The sequence below is a fragment of the Thalassophryne amazonica genome, chromosome 19 (genome assembly GCF_902500255.1).
Source record: "Thalassophryne amazonica chromosome 19, fThaAma1.1, whole genome shotgun sequence".
Taxonomy (NCBI): Eukaryota; Metazoa; Chordata; class Actinopteri; order Batrachoidiformes; family Batrachoididae; genus Thalassophryne; species Thalassophryne amazonica.
This window is the reverse complement of record NC_047121.1, coordinates 45,239,081-45,263,053: the sequence shown is the minus strand read 5'-3', so window position 1 is coordinate 45,263,053 and position 23,973 is coordinate 45,239,081. Positions and strand designations below refer to the sequence as shown.

The following is a 23,973-nucleotide window of genomic DNA, read 5'->3' as shown; positions in this document are numbered from 1 at the left end:
GGGGTAGATCTGTTTTCTTGGATGAAAATTCTTCTCTGTGCCATCCCACCATGAACCACTGTGTGATGGTGCAACAGTCAAAAGTTTCATGATCACATCCAAAGAATCCTCCAGAGTTGTCATGGTGGCTTGGTGGCAGACTAGTGGCTTCCCTCACTAGTCTGCTTTTTGCATGGTCATTCAATTTTTGAAAACTGCCTTCTCCAGATAGATTAATAACTGACGTAAATACATTCCAAGGCATATTCAGTGGCTTGGAAATGTTTGTGCATCTATCATCAGATTGACTAAAGAAATGTGGCTAAAAAGTAATGATTTGCATTTAGCCTGTACTTCTAAACTCTGAAAATGGGCACTATGTATACAAATGGCTGTTATTCTTAAATGGTTAATGTGGTATTTTTGTTAAACCCCTTGAATCAAAGTGGAAAATCTACACTACAAGTACATCTTGCTTGTTTTGTTGCACCACTGTTGTTGTGGTGTACAGATGCGCGAAATTACAAAAATTGGGTCGCTGTCCAGTTACTTATGGACCAGACTATGTCATTTACAGATATTTACAGTGTTGGGTCAGGGAAAATAACCACACTACCAGATGTACCAGACACATCTTCTGCTTCACATCTTTGGTTTGGTGGAAACAGTTCAGATCCAATTTGTGTTCCACATGTGTTCAAGAGCGACATTTTTCCTTGAGTCATAGCAGCAGATGACAATTGCAGACATTTCATTAAATGAGAGGAAATAAGATTACGGTAGCTCGCTGCTCATGTTCTATTTCAGAATTGATGTCAAGAAAAAAATGACCTCGCACAAAACGGATCTATTTTAATGTCGTCTGATTCACTTTGTGCTTGTGATTATCATTTAAAAGCTCAATATCACATTAGTCTGAACCACTTTTAGTCAGCAACCAAAATCCTGAATGAATTTTTAAAAACAGAACAAAGACCTAATCACTAAAATGTCATTAGAAGTGTGTGGTAGCATGGAGGGGATTCCTATGGAGGTACAATGTGCATTTACCTCACTAACTATAAAGAAACTTTTTAAAACAACCGATTATAACTTAGCCTTCTTCCTGTTTGGTGACTAAGCTCCTACAAGTAGATTGCCAATTTCAACAGGAAGGAGCCCCTTATAATCAACTACAATAATGGACATGCCCTTTGTGATGTCACCATATGGTTTTCTGAAGAACAGGTTTAAAGCTTAAGTGGTGATGGTGGTGTCAACATTTTAGCAGTGCCCAAATCCTTAGGTGCTTATCTACCACCTGTCATAAAAAGATAAATGCAGCAGATAAATGCACATATAATGAGTCTTTCATTTTGTGATACAAGTACCAAAATTGCCACAATGATACTTCTTGGCCTACTTTTGGCAACAACAACAACAACAAAAAAAGCCATTAGCTACTTCAGTTTTCAAGATAGTGGCTATTTTTTTTCAAGAAGGAGCCTGTAAATCTGTAGTTTCATCATATATTTGCACAGTCTTGGTTTATTTCAGTGTTGTATTTGTTCAATATTGTACTGTGGACTCTGGGGGAATTTTAAATTAACTTCAGACAATATTGTCATGCTTTTTGGATGGATTGTATGTGTTTTTAATAAGTGTACATGGATGCTGTAGAACCTCTGTGCTGCAGAAGGCGCAGTAGTGTTTGGGGTATCAGGCTTTAGTTGTAGAGGTAGTATTTTTGCCCTTAAAGTCAGCCATGTCCTTTGGATGAACACTAGTCTTCACTGCCAATAGTTGACCAAATGTAGATACAAGAAGCTTTGCAGAGGAAGATGCAAGTACGGCCTGAGCTCCACAGCAATATGTAGCTGCAAATGTGAAATATAGACTTTATGTATGATAAACTGTATTGCAATTAGTGCTGACATTAAATATAAGGTAATTAAATGTCTAATAATCTGCAATTTTGATACACTTGTAAGCCTCATTTAATGTCATGCAGTGTCGAGGAAACACAATAACATGGACTGACTAATGTCTCCAATGTAACCATGATTTGTGTAAATTTGTGAGTTTCTGTCAGTATATAAAATAGGTTCACTGCACAAAAAATGTTACTTTTAAAAATGAAGATGACTCAAATTATATCATACATGTTACATTTGTGTTTAGTAGCATCACATTTAATGATTTAGTACCACAATCTCCTATATTTGTTTGCCAGTGTGTTTTATTTGTGCAAATGTTTTAAAATGCCACGTGGCTAATGGATTTTTTTTTTAAGAAAAGGACTTCTCAGAAGTATTTATACCGAATTTGGTGGTTCTATTATTATCTCAATGAGTCTTGTGATTTTCTGCTGCACTAAAAGAGGTGGAATGTGAAGATGAAGTCTGAATATGTCCGCCTTTCTCTGAGTTACCAAGCTAGTTATGGCTAACAAGTTAGGCAATCTGGGTGTGAGTGATTGATTCATGCATATTTTTAAAGGCGCTAAGAACATGTGGCTTGGACACAGTTGTGACTGGTACTATATAACTTTGATAACCATAGTACTATCATTGTAGCTAACATTACAGAGCTATCGATATGTGCTAATGGTGCCAACATACGAGGTCTATTAGAAAAGTATCCGACCTTATTATTTTTTTCAAAAACCATATGGATTTGAATCACGTGTGATTACATCAGACATGCTTGAACCCTCGTGGGCATGCGAGAGTTTTTTCACGCCTGTCGGTTACGTCATTCGCCTGTGGGCAGTCTTTGAGTGAGGAGTCGTCCACCCTCTCGTCGATTTTTTTCATTGTTTAGGAATGGCTCAGAGACTGTTGCTTTGTTTGATAAAAATTTTTTCAAAACTGTAAGGCACAACTGAGTGGACACCATTCAATAAATTCAGCTGGATTTCGGTAAAAATTTTAACGGCTGATGAGAGATTTTGGTCTGGTAGTGTCGCTTTAAGGACGGTCCACGGCGCCTGACGGCGATCTGCGCTTCGAGGCGGCAGCGTCTCGCCGTTTCAAGTTGAAAACTTCCACATTTCAGGCTCTGTTGACGCAGTAAGTCGTCAGAGAACAGAGAACTTTCATAAGAAGTCGGCATGAGGAGTTTATTCGGACATTCCATTGTTAACGGTCATTTTGTAATGAAAGAACGTGCGGGCAGAGTCGCATGTCGGGCTGGACCCGACCGCGGGGGGTCGCGGCAGGAAAAACACCTCCGTTGGAAATCTTAACGGGCAAGTTGGAACATGCCCAAGCTGTTAAACAATTTCTCAGTTACTCACTTGTTGAAAGCCATTGAAATGGTTTTCAACACGGAGGTGTTTTTCCTGTCACGGCGCACACAGATTTGCCGAGTCGTCACGGAAACGACTCGGCGAATTTGCGCGTACGTCTTTCATTAAAAAAATGTCCTTAAACAGTGGAATGTCCGCATAAATTCCTCATGCCGGCCTCTTCTGAATCTTCTCTGTTCTCTCACGATGTCCTGGGTGAATTAAGCCTTAAATTAGGATGTTTTCAGCTCGAAACAGGCCGACGATGGCGCCTGGAAGCGCTGCAGGACGTCCCGCTCCGTGGGAAGTCCTTACACCGACAGAAACACCCCATAATCTCTCATCAGCCGTTAAACTTTTCACAGAAAACCAGCTTAATTTCTCGAATAGTGTCCACTCGGATATTCCTCACAGGTCCAGAAAAAATTTTGATAAAGCAACGCGCGCCGTCTCGAGCAGCATGTGAAACAAAGGAATTCAGCCGAGAGGGCGGGACCACATCTCACTCAAGGCCTGCCCACAGGGAAATGACGTCACCGACACGCGTGAAAAACTCACGCATGCGCACGAGGGTTCAAGCATGATTGGTGTAATCGCATGTCATTCAAATCCATATAGTTAAAAAAAAAAATAAAAGGGTCGGTTTATTATCTAAGAGACCTCGTACATATACTGGAGTACTAAAATTTCACTAACAGAACATACTGCAGCACAGAATTCTACGATGGTTTGTTTAATGCATTTAACTGCACATCAAGCCTTATTTTCTCATATTTGCACTAAATTGTCAGGAAAGGACCTACAGGCATGCTAGCAGCTAGCTGCCTGCATGGTAGGTGTCACTCAAATCAACAATGCACCTAAATATTCATAACTTTATGGCTTGCAACTAACACATTATATAAAAATTTATTACTTTATTCCATTTTAAATCAGTCTTGTTTTCTTCTAAACACATCTCACGATTGTTACGCAATCACTTAAAAGAAATAAAAGTTTTACTACCATTCGTTCTGGACATATTTCCAACACATTGTACATAAAATATGAGCATCCTAAATTACCTTTTGGAAAGATGCGCCATGGGACTGTACAACATACTGTTTGCAGGGTCTTTGTCATGTTGTTGACGGGGCTCGATGTGTGTTTGTATTCTGGCCAATCTGTGTGCAACCTTGGCTGGCCTGTTCTGACACTCAATTTATTGTTCTGTGATTTGAGGCCCTAGTTTCTCATTACAGCCAAAGTTTTTGTGTCCTTGCGCGACAAAAATTAGTTTGTGTGTCTGTGTAAATCACCTGTCATATGCACAGGCTCCTTTAAGAAAAGGCCAAGGGTGTCATTTGATCCCTGCTGCCTTGCTTTCATATTTATGTGTCTCATATTCATGTCCACTGGCTGTGCCTCAGTTGGGCTATCCATCAACACTTTTTATCCCCACTGCACCAACAATACGGACATAAAATGTTCCTTTTACGTCAGCAAAATGCTGCCACAAATAAAGCTGCAACCAACACCTCTATATTTGTCTGCACAACAAACTACATAAATTAAAAGTGATAAGTGACAAAATTTGCATTTGCCATATCCTGTGGGTGTCGACTTTAATGGAAAATATGCTGCATTATATTACCAGCAAAATTGGAAAGCATTAGTAAGATATTAATAAATTTCTAAAAATTAAAGATAAGCCAGACCCAGGAGTCTGTGAGACTCACTACTTTTTCAATTGTCAGTAGGTGTGTGTGCGGGTGTGAATGCGTTTGTTTGTCTACAAAAGAATCATTTGAGGGCAGCATGGTGGCTTAGTGGTTAGTACTGTTGCCTCACAGCAAGAAGGTCATGGGATTGCTTCCCACCTGTGGCCTTTCTGTATAAAATTTGCATGTTCTCGCCGTGTCTGCGTGGGTTCCCTCCAGGTGTTCCGGCTTCCTCCCACATCCAAAGACATGCAGGTTAGGTGGATTGGAAACTAAATTGTCCGTAGGTGTGTGTGCTGGTGTGAATGTGTTTGTTTGTCTATATGTGGCCCTGTGACAGACTGGCGTCCTGTCCAGGGTGTACCCCGCCTCACGCCCTATGACTGCTAGGATAGGCTCCAGCTGCCTGTGACCCTTAATTGGAGTAAGTGGGTATAGAAAATGGATGGATGGATGGGAGAATCATTTGTAGGCTCAGGGCCCTATAAGGATGCAGAATGCAAATCTGTATGGACCCTGTCTAAGTATGCAATCGTGCAGGTGTGTAAACTGAGCACAAAGGTCGGTGCAGGGTCCAAAGGGTTTATGGGGTTTGTTGTTTTTGTGCATGCTGCATAATATCAACCAATTGGCATCACCATTCATTTCCTTAAACCGCAGCACTCACAGTACTATGGCTCGAATGGAAGCAAGTGAAACGTTAAGTTTTCTTGTAAAGGCCTTCCAGATCTGTGTGATTTTCATATAACAAAATGGATCAAATTGTGGCTCTTGCCTCCCATGTGCCTTCTGGTAAAATGTGGCTGAAATGCGATGTCTTGTTTGTCTTCATGGTCACGCCACCATGAAGCTTTATAACAGTTGGTGCAACACACAAAAGTTTCATGACACACAGTTTCTTCATTCACAGCCACAGCTGCCTTGGTGGGTGTCTTGGTGGCTTCCCTCACTGATCTCCTTCCGTTGTCACTCAGCTTTTGAGAACTGCTTACCCCATGGCGGATTTAATGCTGAGTACCATACTGTCTATATTTCTGAATGATTAATTGAAATTACAGTGGAACTGGAATGTCTGGGATTGCAGTTGTACTACATCAAAACCAATATCTCTTTGTTCAGTGACTTCCTGGATTTGGACATCAAAGTATACATGTGTATGGTGAAAGTGTCTAACTTGTAGAGACATTCACTTATCTCAGCAGTGACATTCATGTCTCTGGGTCCTCGGCCTTTGAGATGAAGAGATGCCTGGGACACGCTCGAGAAGCCATAAAGGTCATTGGGCAGAGAGGGTGATGGCAGTACTTTTACAGGAGAACAAACTTCCAAGTCTTTAGGGTCCTTATACTTTCCGTCTTAAACCACCTTGACACTTGCACAAACATGATCCCCGCACTGGCACGTGTGCCAGTGAGTAAACTTGTCATAAACTGTTGTAAACTGTGCGAGGCCCTGCGACCAATCACATGCATTGACACACAGTGACACGCAATGTTTGCAAATAGGTTGAGCAATGTTCACGACTAGTTCATGCAAGTGGCACGAAATTTATGCTTGCCAGAAATATTGAACATTTCAAAATTTTCCTCATGTACTGGCATGCAGGGGCTCAAATCGTGCAAGTGGTAGGTGAAGTCAGTGTGGCACAAGACAGCCCCTTTATACAGTCGATGAGAACCATACTTACATGTTAAGTATATTTTTTTTATATATATATCAATCAATCAATTCAATCAATTTTTTTATATAGCGCCAAATCACAACAAACAGTTGCCCCAAGGCGCTTTATATTGTAAGGCAAGGCCATACAATAATTACGTAAAACCCCAACGGTCAAAACGACCCCCTGTGAGCAAGCACTTGGCTACAGTGGGAAGGAAAAACTCCCTTTTAACAGGAAGAAACCTCCAGCAGAACCAGGCTCAGGGAGGGGCAGTCTTCTGCTGGGACTGGTTGGGGCTGAGGGAGAGAACCAGGAAAAAGACATGCTGTGGAGGGGAGCAGAGATCGATCACTAATGATTAAATGCAGAGTGGTGCATACAGAGCAAAAAGAGAAAGAAACAGTGCATCATGGGAACCCCCCAGCAGTCTACGTCTATAGCAGCATAACTAAGGGATGGTTCAGGGTCACCTGATCCAGCCCTAACTATAAGCTTTAGCAAAAGGAAAGTTTTAAGCCTAATCTTAAAAGTAGAGAGGGTGTCTGTCTCCCTGATCTGAATTGGGAGCTGGTTCCACAGGAGAGGAGCCTGAAAGCTGAAGGCTCTGCCTCCCATTCTACTCTTACAAACCCTAGGAACTACAAGTAAGCCTGCAGTCTGAGAGCGAAGCGCTCTGTTGGGGTGATATGGTACTACGAGGTCCCTAAGATAAGATGGGACCTGATTTTTCAAAACCTTATAAGTAAGAATATATATATATATATATATATATATATATATATATATATATATATATATATATATATATATATATATATATATATATATATATATTATATAGTACCATGTTGTTTATTACCCTTAGTATTTAAATCTAGTTATATATATGATGTCTTATCTTTCTTATGTCTTATTATTTATTATTATATATATACTTTTTCTTGAGCTGCTTGGGTGGGTAGGGAGAGTTCCCATGGCATAAAAAAGCTTTTCAACCTACCATCCCTGGTTCTCAAGACCAGGCACCTAAGTGGCTCTACTCTACTCTTTTCTACTCTTCTATTTTACTCTTCCTTTATAGATATTTAGATATACCTTAGTATACTAGCATAGTTCCACCTTAGAATTGGAATATATAAGATATACCTTACTGAATTTTTATGTTCCTCAATCAAGTGTGCAAGTTGTGCCTCTGCCACAACAAAATATGAGATTGGAGATTTTAAATAAAAAAAGGGTAGGTGAAAAAAAAAAAAAAAACAATGACGCAAGCACATAAACCAGTGTTTCTCCCGTTTGTATGCTCAAACAAACTCATAGTTGCCTTTGGCCTGCTTGGGGGGGTAGAAGGTGAAGAAAGCACACAAAAGCAGTGCAATTATTCTGCTGTGGTACAACACCAGAAAGCAAAAAGAGCATCAAAGGCTTTCCTCAGAGCAAAGTGGGACTCCCTCAGAGAAAATCTCAACCTGCCAGTGCTTTATATGGAACAAACATAACCTCATGGACTTGACTTCATACGCAAGTTTTTATGTGACAGCAACAGTATGAATGTTTGTTTAATATCATAAAATCAACACTGTAACAGCAGTGGGACAGGAAATTCCCCAAATTTGCATTTAACAGATTATCTGCTTCACAGCACGCTCAGAATATATTAATTTTCCGTCAGGCATGTCGGAAGACACTCATATATGCGGAGGTCCTTACAAAACCCGGAAGTGCAGTTCTCACGTGTTGCTTGTACACTGACTGGTTGCTATGCAGAGTCTTCTCTCCGAAATGATGTGTCATCACCTTAAATAAAATTATATCCTTTATTTTGTTTTACCCGTAGCGTCTACAGCAGGAAAATAAGGACATGAAAGTGGTGGCGTTGATAAGGTAACCGCATTATCAGTGGTGTTTTTGCTAGCTAGCACTGAGCTACTTACAGTTGCTGCTGAACATCATCTTAACCAGATTATGACAGATTCAAACTTTCTGTGGTGTTGTATATTGCATTATGGTGTATAACCGGGTTTCGGCATGCTGCAGCACGTTTCAACGTCACTGATGATGTATTTGGTGTGAAACACAAGCGTGAGCTCAGTGTGTGTTTCTGATGCTGTGTTCCAGTGGGGGCAAAGACAGCTGCTACAATATGATGCAGTGTGCTGCTGCTGGACACCAGATTGTAGCTCTGGCCAACCTGCATCCTGCTAACACAGGTGAGAAAAGATGCCTACTGGTGTTTATGCATGATGTACAAGCATAAAAAGCTATATGGGTCAGCCAGCTGTACAGAGTGTGCACCAGAGACTAAGAACTGTCATTACAACATACATGTGCTATATATCCCACTGGAGTGAAGATCAGCAGTGTGTAAAAGGTTGTCCTGACAAAGCTCCTTTCTTAGAATGTGTTTTAACCCTAAAGGGGTTTCCACTTTCACAATATTTAACATCATTGCAAGCCACGTTTGCCAGGTTTAGCAAGTTCTCAGTTTCACGGACCGTGTGTTTTAGAATGTTATGTGACACATTCTATGTTACGTGACCTATATAGTGGAAAAAGTTTCCATTCCAGTTACAGGAGTTTTTTAATCACCCCCCCACAAAAAGCACCTCATGTTAGAATAAAGACTTTTTTAAGTATTTGAGTTTTGTTTGTTTTTATACTTGTTTCCATTCAGTATTTATTTTGCTACTTCAAATTTCTCAGTTTGAAGACTGTTGGGAACCTGTTTTCTGTATGCACTGTGATGAAGACCAAAGATCGGTGAAACTGGTTGGTGTTTTTTTTAACCTGAACATGATAGTGTGTGTGTGTGTGTGTGTGTGTGTGTGTGTGTGTGTGTGTGTGTGTGTGTGTGTGTGTGTGTGTGTGTGTGTGTGTGTGTGTGTGTGAGAGAGTGTGCCTGAGGACCTTCTTATAGTATTTTTCAATTTGTTTTACTGGAGTATTTTTTTACTTTATATTGTTTCTTAAGAAGGCCGTTTCCTGAAATCTGACTTTATTTTCCAAGAAACTCGAATTTTAAGATGTCACTTTTGTTGCTGGTTTTTCATCACTAATTTCACCTCCTCAGCTGTTGAAAATCATGTCCTCTCTGGCTCAGTAGATGGCGTTTCAGTAAACTCCTATGTATTTCTGTAATTTTGGTTGCTATCTGGGTATACCTTAAACACCTTCTCCATGCCTCAGATGAGTTGGACAGCTACATGTACCAGACAGTCGGTCACCAGGCTATAGATCTGTATGCTGAAGCCATGGAGCTGCCTCTGTACAGACGTATTATCCAAGGTTCTAGCCTGGATACCAGCAGAACCTACAGTATGACAGAAGGAGACGAGGTGGAGGATCTATATCACCTTCTGCACCTTGTCAAGGTAGGTCTACAGCATTATTAAGACAGTCAGAATTTTATTGTAACACATGGCACAACTTTGTGGTGGTCAAGGGAGTGAATTCCTACACACTTTGCATGCTTGATCCCGGATCTTTTGACTGAAGAACCTGGATGCTCAAGGAGCTTTCCAGCTCTTGTGTATCATGTCCATGTACTATGCAGTTGAATTTCTTTTGTCAGTACATAATATTTCCACAGTGAATAGTTCAGGCCAGGCCTGGGAGCATGGGCTTGTGTTGCAAGGTGCCACATCCGCCACAGTATGGAAATATTTCAGGTTCTGGATGGCAACCACACTAAACAGATGCTGGGATTCACAGAAAGGACCTAGTACCAAATAGGGGTTGATACACAAAAATCACGGTTCGGTACGTACCTCAGTTTTGAGGTCACGGTTCGGTTCATTTTCGATACAGTATGGGAACAAAATGCAAAACCTAAATTTGCTTATTGTTTAAACCAACAATTTATTGTAACATTATACAGACAGGAAAATAAAATAATTGCAGAGTGCTGCCTGGTAATAAGTTAAATAAAATGTTCTCAAATAAACAACAATTGTATGAAATATTCTAAAAAATACATTCCTACTAAACAGCTTTTAACAAAACCTTTCCACAAGTAAAGCGCAGCACAACGGTTCCAGGATGAAGCCCTGTTCACTTTTATCCAACCTTCATATTTTTTGCCAGAAAAATTAACTTGTCCAAAACTGTCACACTCTATAAGGAATTTTTTAAAGAATGTTTAAAAATTAATGTGTTGGGAAGGTGTCGTAGCACGGACCCACAACAGGGGGCGCAAATGAACGGACAATAAGTAAGCCAAAAGGTAACAATTTAATGTTGTGATATTACACAACGAAACGTGTCTTAATGTTCACAGTCAATAAACACCAGGTGACGTGTGGGCAGGCTCGAAGATAGAAGACGCCCGACGAGAGAGAAGCCGCGTCCCACACGGCCTCCACCACCAACGGCCTGAAGAACACCGGAGCCGCCAAGTCCCGAGTCCCCAGGTGGCCTCTGTCTTCGGCTGTCGACCCTGGTACTGCTGGCAGAAAACAGAAAGATGATGTGTGAGTGTGAGTCCGCACACTCAGTAATTAACAGTCCAGACACCGTTAGGAGGGAGCACCTCCACCTCCAAATCACACACACTCGTGCAGCTCCTGATCAACCACTTATCTGGGACGGGGTGCGAGGTGAAGCCGTCACTGTCACACCAAACGCCAATCCTCCAGACAAGGAAAGCACCAGGAAAACGGCTGCAACAGAAGTTCAGATTACTATTCAACGTATAAGTCAGCAGAGAAAATTACCTTAGTACTGGTAGTCGATTTCTCGGCGGGGAGGTGGAGTTGCAGTCCGGCTTATATGGTGGTGTAGATGAGTGACAGCTGGAGTAATGAGTGACAGCTGTCACCTCCTCTGGGTCTGGCGCCCTCTAGTGCTTGGAGCCCGCACTCCAAGCAGGGCGCCCTCTGGTGGTAGTGGGCCAGCAGTACCTCCTCTTCAGCGGCCCACACAACATAATGTTTGTTAATATATCTTTTTAAATAACGTTTTGAAAACAAAAACATTGTGGGAGAGGCAAAAAAGTGAATAAAACCACCTTAAAAATATTTAGAACCACAAATAAACTTGATTCTTGGTTTGTTTATTTATTTTGCCATTAAAATTGGCCATCACTTATTAAAATATAACTTCTCAAGGCCAGGTCTTCTCAAAGTCTGGGGACTATTTAATCACAGCGCAGCAAACAAGGTTAGTAGGCTGAGCGAGTCCGAGTGAGGAGGATTGTAGATATCCCTCCACTAAGTGCTTTACAGGCTGCTGCAGCGGAGGAGGGGGAGACCCGTTGCCGCTCGGTGACAACAGAGACTTTCACTCTCAGTCGCCAAACATCAGAACAGTCTCCATTAGCCCCAGGAAAAGTAGTTAGATTTGTCGCTAGTCGTTTTTGAGAAAATAAGCCGTCAAGAGAGTTTGGAAAGTCACTGATTTAGCGAGAAATTCCTCAAGTTGGCAACACTGAATGTAAACACACAACGCGAACTCACCCTGTACCGAACCGAACATCCCGGACCGAAACGTTCAATACAAATACATGTATCGTGACACCCTTCATACCAAAGACATCCAGTTGTCACTGGATAGTGTCCATGTCTCACAATCAAACAGGAAGACAACAACCATTAAGACCCTAAAGACTTGGACAGTCATTCTCCTGCAAAGGTATCAACATCCCCAAACACTTCTGTCAAGTGACCTCATAACTCCCTGATGTCTTCCCAGGTATCTTTCAATCTTATAGGCCGAGGACATACGTAGGCTGAGACATAAACATCACTGTGTACATAAGTACACAGTGTCTCTACACATCTCTATGCGTTCGGCACTTTCGAGTTGAATGAACAGTTCCTTGTGAATTAGAATCTGAAGGATGCTCAAGCTTCATGTATCTATATCTACTCCAAAGTAGTGAATGGTATTAACTCCCTCTACAGAAGAGAATGTGTGGCCAAAAACAGACATTACACTGCCCTGCTGTGTTTTCTGAAATGATATATCACAAATATGGAATTATTTAACATGGACAAGTAGATAATTTAATCAGCAACAAGCTCATATCAACAAGGTTAATAGGTTTGGTGGATGTGAACTTTGTAAAATCTTATGGGTGGTAAATTGCTAAACCTTTCCCAAGTCATAGTTACAGTGCATTCAGAAGAATCAAAGCACCCTCACATGGTCATTCTCACTTGTATCATCTGTAAAACTGTTTCAGCCTGTTTTGTAGCTCTGTAGAAAGCCATCTGAGCCTCAGTAGATGTGTTCATTATTTATTTATTGTTGTTTTGTGGAAGAACAACTCACTACAGTTGTCTTACATGGATTCTGGCAGTGGCTGACCTCAGTTTTTTAAATGTAGGTATCCCGGCGCTCAGATTGGGACAGCACAGCAATGAACAAAAAGCAGTCAAATGCAGCATTAGACTGCAAAACATGATAATGAATATCAATAGGGTTGGTTATTCCCTCTGATTTCCCAATTTTTTTCAAAGTTGATTCATTTAGTCACAATTCTGTTTCAATTTAGAAATATTCTGTCACAATTAAATGTTGGTTTTGCTTTAATATGAAAAGTCACTGAAAAGTATATCCTGAGAATTAATTTTATTCCATAAGTAAGTAAATATTTTTGTTTTCAGTAGAAATTTGAGACTGCAAGGCATGAGACAGTACATACACTCACTGGTCACTTTATTAGATACACCTTGCTGGTACCAGACTGCCTTAATTCTTCGTGGCATAGATTCATTAAGGTGTTGGAAACATTCCTCAGAGATGTTGGCCGATAATGGCATGGCATAACAGTCGCCCTTTCATCCACCACCAACAATGACACTTTCAAAGTCACTTAAATTGTCTTTCGTCCCCATTCTGATGCTCAGTTTGAACTTCAGCAAGTTGTCTTCATCGCGTCTATATGCCCAAATGCAGAGTTGGTTCCATGTGATCGGTTGATTGGTTATTTGTGCTAACAAGCAATTGAACAGGTGTACCTAATAAAGTGCCGGTGAGTGTATGATTCACCAAGTTTAGCATAGTAAGAGGGCACACTACTACTTTTTATCCGCAGCCTTTAAGTATTTGGTGGGGGATAGACTTGAGAACATCGTCCATCCTGAGTGTCCAACTGAGCATTTGCCACTATATCTGCAAGTACCTTAACCTGAAACTCGGCAAATATGGTATGTCGGTAGTTCAAGTTGGGAGGAATGATCACATCACATTAAGGGCACTGACCTGATTTACATATTAATTAGGTCACTGCACCATTGAACTGACTGGAAGATACTCACTTCATGGCTTCTGGTTGAAATCTGGTCTCACTTTGAGTTGTAGCCAGTGAAGCGAGGCTAAATTGGGGGCATATGGTTAAAATTCATAGTAATTAATTAATGAATTAGTTGACTTTTTTTATAAATATCATATTAGTTGTGCTCCCTGAATACACAGATTCCAACTAATGAATCTCTAAATCGTGTTTTTTCTTGTTTTATTGAGTGATTTATGTAAGCCCCGTGACCTGATTGCGGATAAGTGGTTGAAGATGTATGTATGTACATATGTATGATTTATGTACAGTCGGGCCAAAAAGTATTTAGTCAGTCTCTGGTTGTGCAAGTTCTCCTACTCCTACTAATTTTCAACATAGGTACACTTCAACTATGAGAGACAAAATGAGAAAAAAAAAAACAGGAAATCACATTGTAGGATTTTTAAAGAATTTATTTGTAAATTATGGTGGAAAATAAGTATTTGGTCGATAACAAAAATTCAACTCAGTACTTTGTAACATAATCTTTGTTGGCAATGACAGAGGTCAAACGTTTCCTTTAAGTCTTCACCAGGTTTGCACACACTGTAGCTGGTATTTTGGCCCATTCCTCCATGCAGATCTCCTCTAGAGAAGTGATGTTTTGGGGCTGTCGCTGGGCAACATGGACTTTCAACTCCCTCCATAAATTTTCTATGGGGTTGATGTCTGGAGACTGGCTCGGCCACTCCAGGACCTTGAAATGCTTCTTATGGAGCCACTCCTTCGTTGCCTGAGCGGTGTGTTTGGGATCATTGTCATGCTGGAAGACCCAGCCGCGTTGCATTTTCAATGCTCTCACTGATTGAAGGATGTTTTGGCTTAAAATCTCACGATACATGGCCACGTTCATTCTTCCCTTAACACAGATCAGTCATCCTGTCCCCTTTGCAGAAAAACAGCCCCAAAGCATGATATTTCCACCCCCATGCTTCACAGTAGGTATGGTGTTCTTGGAATGCAACTCAGCATTCTTCTTCCTCCAAACACGATGAGTTGAGTTTTTACCAAAATGTAATATTTTGGTTTCATCTGACCACATGATATTCTCCCAATCCTCTTCTGGATCATCCATATGCTCTCTGACAAACTTCATACAGGCCTGGACATGTACTGGCTTAAGCAGGGGGACACGCCTGGCACTGCAGAATTTGAGTCCCTCTCTGTGTAGTGTGTAGCCTTTGTTACTTTGGTCCCAGCTCTCTGCATGTCATTCATCACGTCCCTCCGTGTAGTTCTGGGATTTTTGTTCACCGTTCTCATGATCATTTTGACCCCACAGGATGACATCTTGCGTGGAGCCCCAGATCAAGGGAGATTATCAATGGTCTTGTATGTCTTCCATTTTCTTACAATTGCTCCCACAGTTAATTTATTCACACCAACCTGCTTGACTATTGTAGATTCACTCTTCCCAGCCTGGTGCAGGTCTACAGTTTTCTTCCAGGTGTCCTTTGACAGCTCTTTGGTCTTGGCCATGGTTGAGTTTGGAGTCTGACTGTTTGAGGCTGTGGATAGGTGTCTTTTATACAGATAACAAGTTCCAACAGATGCCATTAATACAGGTAACAGGTGGAGGACAGAAGAACTTCTTAAAGAAGTTGTTACAGGTCTGTGAGAGCCAGAAATCTTGCTTGTTTGTGGGTGACCAAATACTTAGTTTCCACCATAATTTACAAATAAATTCTTTAAAAATCGTACAATGTGATTTCCTGGATTTTATTTCTTGTTTTGTTTCTCACAGTTGAAGTGTACCTATGTTGAAAATTACAGCCCTCTCTCATCTTTCTAAGTAGGAGAACGTGCACAATCAGGGACTGACTAAATACTTTTTTACCCCACTGTACGCTTCTAAAAAAAAAGTTTCAGTATTGCACATACAGGACAAGCTGTCACATTCTCTAAAGTATCAATTTATTGTGACTATTTTCTAAAAATATTTCAGACTTGGCTCACTAAGAATTCATTAATTGCATAGTTGTAGTACATGTAAATGGTTTACTGCATGGCTACATTCATAAGCTTTACATCTTCAGATGCATAGTTTATTTCCTTTATAGGTACAGTAGAGGTTTAACAACATTTTTGACTACAAATTTTTAATATTCACTGATTTATGTTCGCATTGATGCTCAGATGTTTTATATGTTGTAACAGTGGCTCAAATGTCTCCATACATTAGTAAGATATAGTTTGAATTATGTGACATATTAGTGAAATTAAAAATACACCGTGATTATGTTAACTCAGTAACAGTGTGTACTAAAGTCGGCATCAGGTTTCATTTTTTTTTTCCACCACTGACATATGCAAGACCGGTGAGAGAACAGGCTCTCTGGGCCCTGCTAAACTTGTCTGTTAACATTTATGACATGTTTGACAGTGTTGATTTACAAACTAGTCCGTGTGGATTCAAGCTCACTTTGTATAGTAGTCCATCAGCAAACTCTCAGAGAGTCCAGCCTTATTATGAAGTGCTCCTAAGCTGCACAAGACATTAGAGAACCGTGCTGGTGTCTTAATCGCTCCAGTTTACATTGTATGTCTTTCATAGTGGTGTAAGTTCTATTTTCCTCTGGGAAACAGTCGATTAGTTGTTTGGACGATAAAATGGTAGAAAAATGTTGATCAGTGTTTCGCAAACCCCTAGATAATGTCTCAAATGTCTTGCTTTATCCACAAACAAAAGAGATTCAAGTTATGTCAGAAAAGAAACTAGAAATTAAACCACAAAACTATTCACATTTAAGAAATTGAAGTCAATTAATTTGGACATTGTATTAAAAAAATACTCAGAAAAATACTGTTCTGGTACAATAGAGAACCCCAGAGAAGAGAACCATACTCATGAAAAGTTATTCTTTATTTGTAACCAACAGAACTTTGGCAGTCAACATAGAATGAGGAGTCTGTTCAGTAATAGGGTCTGGGTTGAAATGGGCTGGCAGAATTGTCATGGATACAGGTGATAATTTGAGACACAGGAACATGGCCCAATCAGTAACAGTGTTTGTGAAGGTAACAGTAGCCTATGTGGATGATCCACCAGACAGAGGGTGAAAACACAGAGATCAAACATACCTGGTACACAACTGACAAATCAGTTTCAATGAGCCAATCAATTTTAATAAAACACAGAAGGAGAATGTGAGAAAGCAGTCATGGAAGCAAGACAATCTGGCACTGGAGTGGATGATTCAGTCAATAATGAAATGAGTGTGCATGATAAACCAAAAGATGAACATGAAGTAAAGCAATGGAAATTCACAAGAAACAGACTCATCAGAATAAAAGCATCATGGAGGAGAATTCACTGGGAAGCAATAAACATCCAGAGAATAATCTAACATGAGATGTGATCAAAACGTGAAACATGACAGAAAATAGTTGACAAATAATTTAATAAGTGATTAATAATCAATCTGTTATGTCATGTAGTCAGTGTTTATAAATTTGAGGTGCCCTTCAGCTATTTGGGTCACAGGAAAAACAAGGCATCTAAAGGCCCTGTCAAGCCCTTGACAATTTAGCCAGCGTATGCCTGTCGTATTAAAAACGCTAACACGCTGTTGTACGTCTAATAAATGAATGCTGCTGTCACACCTTGATGATTATCCAGCGTCTGCCAACATCCCCGGTTCAACCCAGTGGTTCTGGTTGGTACTGTACAGTGTGGTGCACGTCAGAAACAGAGTAATTTAACATTATTTTATTTTTTATTTTCATTTTTTGTCTTGGTGGACCATTTTCATTGTATACAGCATGCTGATAAGTGGACCGGCTGAGCGGACCTGATCAGGTTATCACAGACCTGATAATGAAACGCTGTGATGATTTAAACTTTTAAAGCGCCAGTCGACCATGATCAGGTGTGATCTGAATGAAGTGCTGTGTGATCTGTTGGTGTGATCTGTCAGCGTGGTGATCACCAACAGCCACAGCACTTTAAATGTTTAAACAGCACATTAATCAGGAGTGATCACCCTGATTGATCGATCAGGTCTTCTGATGATCACACCACAGTGACGGCGCTTTAACAGTTTAAATCATTGCAGCGTTTCTGTGTGTTCAGAGTGCGACATGGGCATCCTCTGAGAAATGCACCTGCAGCAGAAAAAAAAAAACACTGAGGGACTTGCTTTAAAACGCTACATTTCCAGCCACGAATTAAAGGATTTTCTGAGGTCATTTTCAAAAATCAGGAGCTTTATGTGGATTCATGTCTGTCTGTGATGGTGAATTGGACTGAATTGAACAGGTCAGATACTTCGTGTGTGAATGAAACATTCGTTCTGCATACGGGCCACGGCTTTCAGCCAATCAGTGGCCAGCATTAATGGACGGATTTGTACAAAATAGTACACCATTTTCCATGTCAAGTTATGCTGTGTGTATATATTGCACAAAGGCAGAGGAGGTCCCCATAAATGGTCAAATCCCACGATATCATGCAGGGTTCAAACAAGACTGTGGTGCCCTGTTTCCAATTTGTAAGGAGGGTAATAAAACTTAAAGATTAACTGTAACTGAACAACTTTGTAAAAATGGCCTAAGCGGTGGGTCACCCCTCTAAGTCTGGTCTGCTTGAGGTTTCTTCCTCATTATCATCAGAGGGAGCTTTTCCTTACCACTGTTGCCTGTGTGCTTGCCCTGGTCTAGGGGTTGGTAAGGTTAGACCTTACTCGTGTTAAGTGCCTTGGGGCAGCTTAGTTGTGATTTGGTGCTGTATTAAATTGAAATTGAAACTGCTAAATTTGAATCAACACATTTGCACTTCATAACAGACCACATCTGCCAGGATGTTAACTAATGAAACACTATACTTTGAAGGCAATTTATGTACAAGACCTCTAAGGTTCGATGCTGCACAGGGTGGCTGATGGACAGGTGTGAATCAACCACATGTGTGCTTCACACACCGCCGCTTACCTGACCACCTGCAGCCATGAGGAAGCTAACTGGACCCGCACTTCAACAGCTCTCACTGTGGATTGATTCAACGTAGCACCTTTCTGCACCTCTGCATAGCCTCTGATTTTAGTTGGCAGCATCAAAATTTCAGGCCTTTTTTATGGGACGGTGGACAGGAGGCGGCGGTCGGGATGAGAATTGGCTTGACGTGGTGTTAACGTGTGTGTCTGCATGTGTGCAGGGTTGCTAGTTTTACCTGTAGGTTTTGTGTGAAGGCATGTTCGTCATTTGAGGCCTGCTCCAGGGCCCCCTGCATGTCCGTGCACCACCTGAGTGGCATTGGCCAGTCGGTCTGCCTCGGGGCATTTTGTGCTCTCTGTCTGATTTTCTTTGTCCTCATCTGTGTAGCTCGTCTGCTTTTACACATGCGATTACGTGAGAAAGTTCTCGTTTGTCTGTTTTCTTTCGAGTGCACGAATTCAGTCCAGTTTCTGGGTTTTTTTTACCTCTCACAGGAATTCAGAATGAAATGTATACACAACACACGAGCTGCCATCTCTCTGGTACATGGTGCAGTATACCTTCTCTCCCTGTGGTCAGGGCTCTAATTGCAAAGGGCTGCTAATTTCCCATTTCCAGGGCTCCTCTGCTGTGACCTCACACATCAGACGGGCCATAGATCAGGGCAGCTGGGCTCCCACGGGGCCCTCGCGGGCCTGCAGACCTCCAGTCGTCTACCCCTTTACCACTCTCAGCGTCATCAACAGACCTGGAGCATAAACAACAGGCTTCCTCTCTCCCACTCCACTCACCGAGTGATGTCAAGCATAAAAATTCACGATCTACTTATAACTTTTTATCACAGGTTTTAAGTTCCTCTGATTTATTTATTTATTTATTTACATTTATTTCTGAGTTTCCTAATCAGTGCCATTTGACCCTCTTTTTTTTTTTTTGTCTTAGGCAGTAAACACATGTAAATCATTCTGATGCCTGCATTTAAGATCCTGCATGATTCTGTCAGAACGATTCATATCTGCTGTTAATAAGTCGCACATTATGGTCAGACTCTGATGTGTTCAACACATATACCTAGCATGCTGGGGGGAAAAACAATCTTCACCTTAAAGTCTGTGGTGTTGTTGATCACTAAATAAAATAAGAGATAAGAGATCGAGAGAGAAATCTTCTTTTGATGATGAGCTGTTAAATCACCTTTACTCAGTGCAAAAAAAAAAAAAAAAAAAATCCGTTTGGAAAGTGATATTTTTAAATATTCTTTCTAGCACTTTGAATTAATTAGATGGTACAATATTATATTTGGCAAATGACAGTTGAGCATAGATGAAAGAGGGTTTTTTTTAACCCCCTTCTCAGATCCTGAGTTGATGACTTTAAATGGTTACTGTTCCCGCCTCCTTTGCAGTGCTGGCAGGTCTCCTTGTGTGAGCCAACAGTGTCATCTATGGGCCACTCTCTGTAGTTGACAGAGAAACTCTTGACTCTTTTTGAATGTTTGGATCCATTCAAAGGATTCAAAAGAAGAGATCATATTCTACCCAACAATTGTCAGTGAGGTAGGAAAGCCCAATCATTTTAGGAAAAAAATGGCCATCCTCTCCTTTGGCAGGATGATAGCATGGCTCTGTCTTTGGCCCCTTTACGCTGATCGCTGACTGTGTATGTCAGTGATGCTTTGAAGTGTGTAACCTGATAGACATTCAGGATGCAGTGTACCCCATCTCATCCTGCTGGGTGCTGATCCCTGAACCTGCTCTTTGAGGGCGGAATTTAGATTTTTTTTTCCCCAAGGGCATTTAAAAATCTATGTTATTGTGACTTTAAAGCAAACTACAGTGTAAATTAGGGTTGTATGTAATGAGTATTTTTTGTAATTGAATAGAGTATTGATAATTTTTGGGATTAACTGATTAACAGCATTTTTTTTTTTTTTTTTTTTTTTAGTTAAACGATTATTTTCCAATCAGTTGGGTAACTTGCCACTAAATCATAACCATGAATTCTCCCAATAACTTTCAACTTTGTGTTCAAATATTTTGTCATGCAATGTTTTTGTTTCAGAAATTTCAAAAAGCCCAACATGTAAAGAATATAGAGTGCCAAATATTAAAATAGCATTCATGGGTGGAAAAATTTATGGAGGAATACTTTCTGAATTAATTAGTTTGGTGTTTTATCTATAAAATAGTTTAAAATGTCAGTGTTTTCCAAAACACAAAATAATGTTCTCAAATGTCTACTTTTGTCTGCTTTTGTCAGTTGAAATAAAGAAGCTGGTTTAAAATGAATAAATAAAATAAAATGGAAATATTCACATTTAAGTAGCTGAAACCATAATTTGGACTCAAAATTATAAAGTTGATGATCAAGACATTTATCAAGACATTATTCAATTAATCATTTACAGGTCCACTGTAAAACATGATATAAAATAAAAATCTTAACTTTTGATTTATAGCTTTGAATTAGGTTCTACAGTACTAGATTCTATCCCTGGATCTTAATTTGAAAGGAATCATGCTTCCTTTCACGTTCATATTGTCGGACACCCGTACATCATGCGTGTTTGGTCTGCTTTCCTCTGCTGTGATCTGCTCTGATGTAACGCCAGCCCCCCCAAAGGCCTGCAGACCCCGCGTATTAGTCATATCACATCCCTCAAGTCCTTTATCCCTCTCTCTGTGTGCTCTGTGAACTGACACAGTGGCTCTTTATGCTGCGTGGCCCGGTTTGTGTGTGCACGCGCATGTGTTCAAGGTCAGGTTGAAACGGACTTCTGTTACGTGATAACAGATCTGTATCTCTCTCCTTTACACACCTCGTCCTCCCTTCTCGCCTCAGTTTGCGTCTTTTCAGCAGTTTACATCAGGAAAGAATGTTATCACCATTTCCTCTCTTCATCCACTTGGAGTTTAACAGTAGTTGATTGGGATTAGATTCAGTTCAGTTTATTGTTTTATTAATATCAAAATGAAACGGAACCCCTAGCTTAGTTATAATTTATGTATATTTGTGTTCACAGTGATGTTTCTGCAGGCTTCACTGCACATTCTCAGTGTAAAGAAATGCTCTCTTCTGCTTCAGCTGCAGTCACGATGAGTCTGGCAGCAGTCGTGACCAGCGTGAGGTACAGCTCTGACTCTCTGCTCTAGAATCCTGTTTCTGTCTGTGCACCAGCTCTCCGGTGAATGCTTGTCTCATAGAGCCATCTACATGCACAACTACGTTCCATGTTAAATCCTAAAGTAAAGTAGGGCTCCAAGTAATGAGTACTTTCACTTTCGATTAATCTGTCGAATATTTTGTCACTTAATCGATTAGATAATTGGTCCATGTCAGAAAATGGTAAAAAAATATTGATCATTGTTATCACTTACTGAGGCATTGCTGGGCCAGTAGCATAGATTTACATTTACGCTACCTGTCCATACCTGCACGCAGTAACGGGCGGGTATCCCAATACCTGCCCGCTGTGCATAAAGTGATGACGTCATATCACGTGCAACCCAAGAACTGTCCACAGACAATAACATGAAAAGGCGAGAAGTGTGTGTTGGTCCTAGTATGGATATTCCGGATGATTTTATCATGGATAGTACGACAATGAACAGCAGCCAAAGCAGAGAGCTTGATGAGGATGCCCTGGCGAATTTGGAAAGCAACGCGGTACCAGCCAACACGACAAAATTTAAAGTAACCCAACTTTTTATGTATGCATTTGCTGGGTGTCGTGCGTTTTGAAATGACATTAAATATTGTTAATGTGTTGTGTATCTCAGTAAGTGCTAATAATGCAAATAACATGCAGTTGTCATGCGATATGCATTTTCAGAGTCCCTCCATCCATGCTCAGTCGCCCAAAATGACAGATATTCGCCCTCGTCTAACTCGGGCAAATATCGGACATCGAGCCACTCTTTGGATCTGTTCCTACAACAGAGTCCATCCCGTGTCCGCCACAGAAATCATCTAGTTTACCCACTGGCAAGCGCTGTGACTCTGTTTTAGTGAAAAGTATCCCTACAGGTAACTGTACTTCTTTCACACGAGAGATGAAATAACTGGAGAAACTACACGTGATTGGGTTAGCTTGGTTCTTGTTTTGTGGTAAAATGGAGGCAATTCAGAAAAAAAGACAGATTTGTCACGAATGATGTGCATTCTGTATGAAAACAAGTTATGGGTCCATGAAGAATTCTTGAGTGTTCTCAGCATTAACCACTACATTTCAGAATGATTGGAAAAGCAAAGGAGGTCGTTGGCTTCCTCTTCGTGCACCCGGGACAGGGCATCCGATTGTTGGTTCTTGGTCCCGGGGCGGTATGTAATCTGGAAGTCAAAGCGCCCGAAGAACAGTGACCAGCGGGCTTGCCTGGGGTTCAGCCGCTTGGCGGTCCAGATGTACTCCAGGTTCCGATGGTCCGTGAAAACCGTGAAGGGCACCGTCGCTCCCTCCAACAGGTGTCTCCACTCTTCAAGAGCCTTCTTCACCGCTAGGAGTTCCCGATTGCCGACGTCATAATTCCTCTCAGCCGGGGTCAACCTGCAGGAAAAATAGGCACAAGGGTGGAGAACCTTATCGGACTCCCTGCTCTGGGACAGCACGGCTCCTATCCCTGAGTCAGAGGCATCCACTTCAACTATGAACTGGCGATTAGGATCAGGCTGCACCAGAACTGGTGCAGACGAGAACCGGCGTTTCAACTCCCTAAACGCGGCTTCGCACTGATCCGACCAGGTGAAGGGGACTTTAGTGGGGGTCAGGGCAGTCAGGGGGCTCGCTACCTGACTGTAACCCTTAATGAACCTCCTGTAGAAATTTGCAAAACCGAAGAACTGTTGCAGCTTCCTACGGCTTGTTGGTTGGGGCCAATCTCTCACCGCCGCAACCTTAGCCGGATCAGGGGCGACGGAGTTGGAGGAGATGATGGACCCCAGGAAGGACAAAGAAGTACGGTGGAACTTGCACTTCTCGCCCTTCACAAACAGCCGGTTCTCCAATAACCGCTGCAGGACCTGACGTACATGCGTAACATGAGTCTCAGGGTCCGGAGAAAAGATGAGTATATCGTCCAGATATACGAAGACAAACCGGTGCAGGAAGTCCCGCAAGACGTCATTAACCAATGCTTGGAACGTCGCGGGGGCGTTAGTG

General features: G+C 41.2%; 1 protein-coding gene across 1 annotated transcript in view; it reads left to right on the top strand.

Moving 5' to 3' along the window:
- The first annotated feature begins 8,327 nt into the window (after positions 1-8,327).
- Positions 8,328-23,973, top strand: part of dph6 (diphthamine biosynthesis 6) — a 173,693-nt gene continuing 158,047 nt past the window's right edge. The window contains exons 1-3 of the mRNA XM_034195656.1: positions 8,328-8,494; positions 8,729-8,820; positions 9,797-9,981. Coding sequence (XP_034051547.1) covers positions 8,472-8,494; positions 8,729-8,820; positions 9,797-9,981 — 300 coding nt within the window. The 5' untranslated portion in view covers positions 8,328-8,471. The remainder of the gene's footprint in view (positions 8,495-8,728; positions 8,821-9,796; positions 9,982-23,973) is intronic.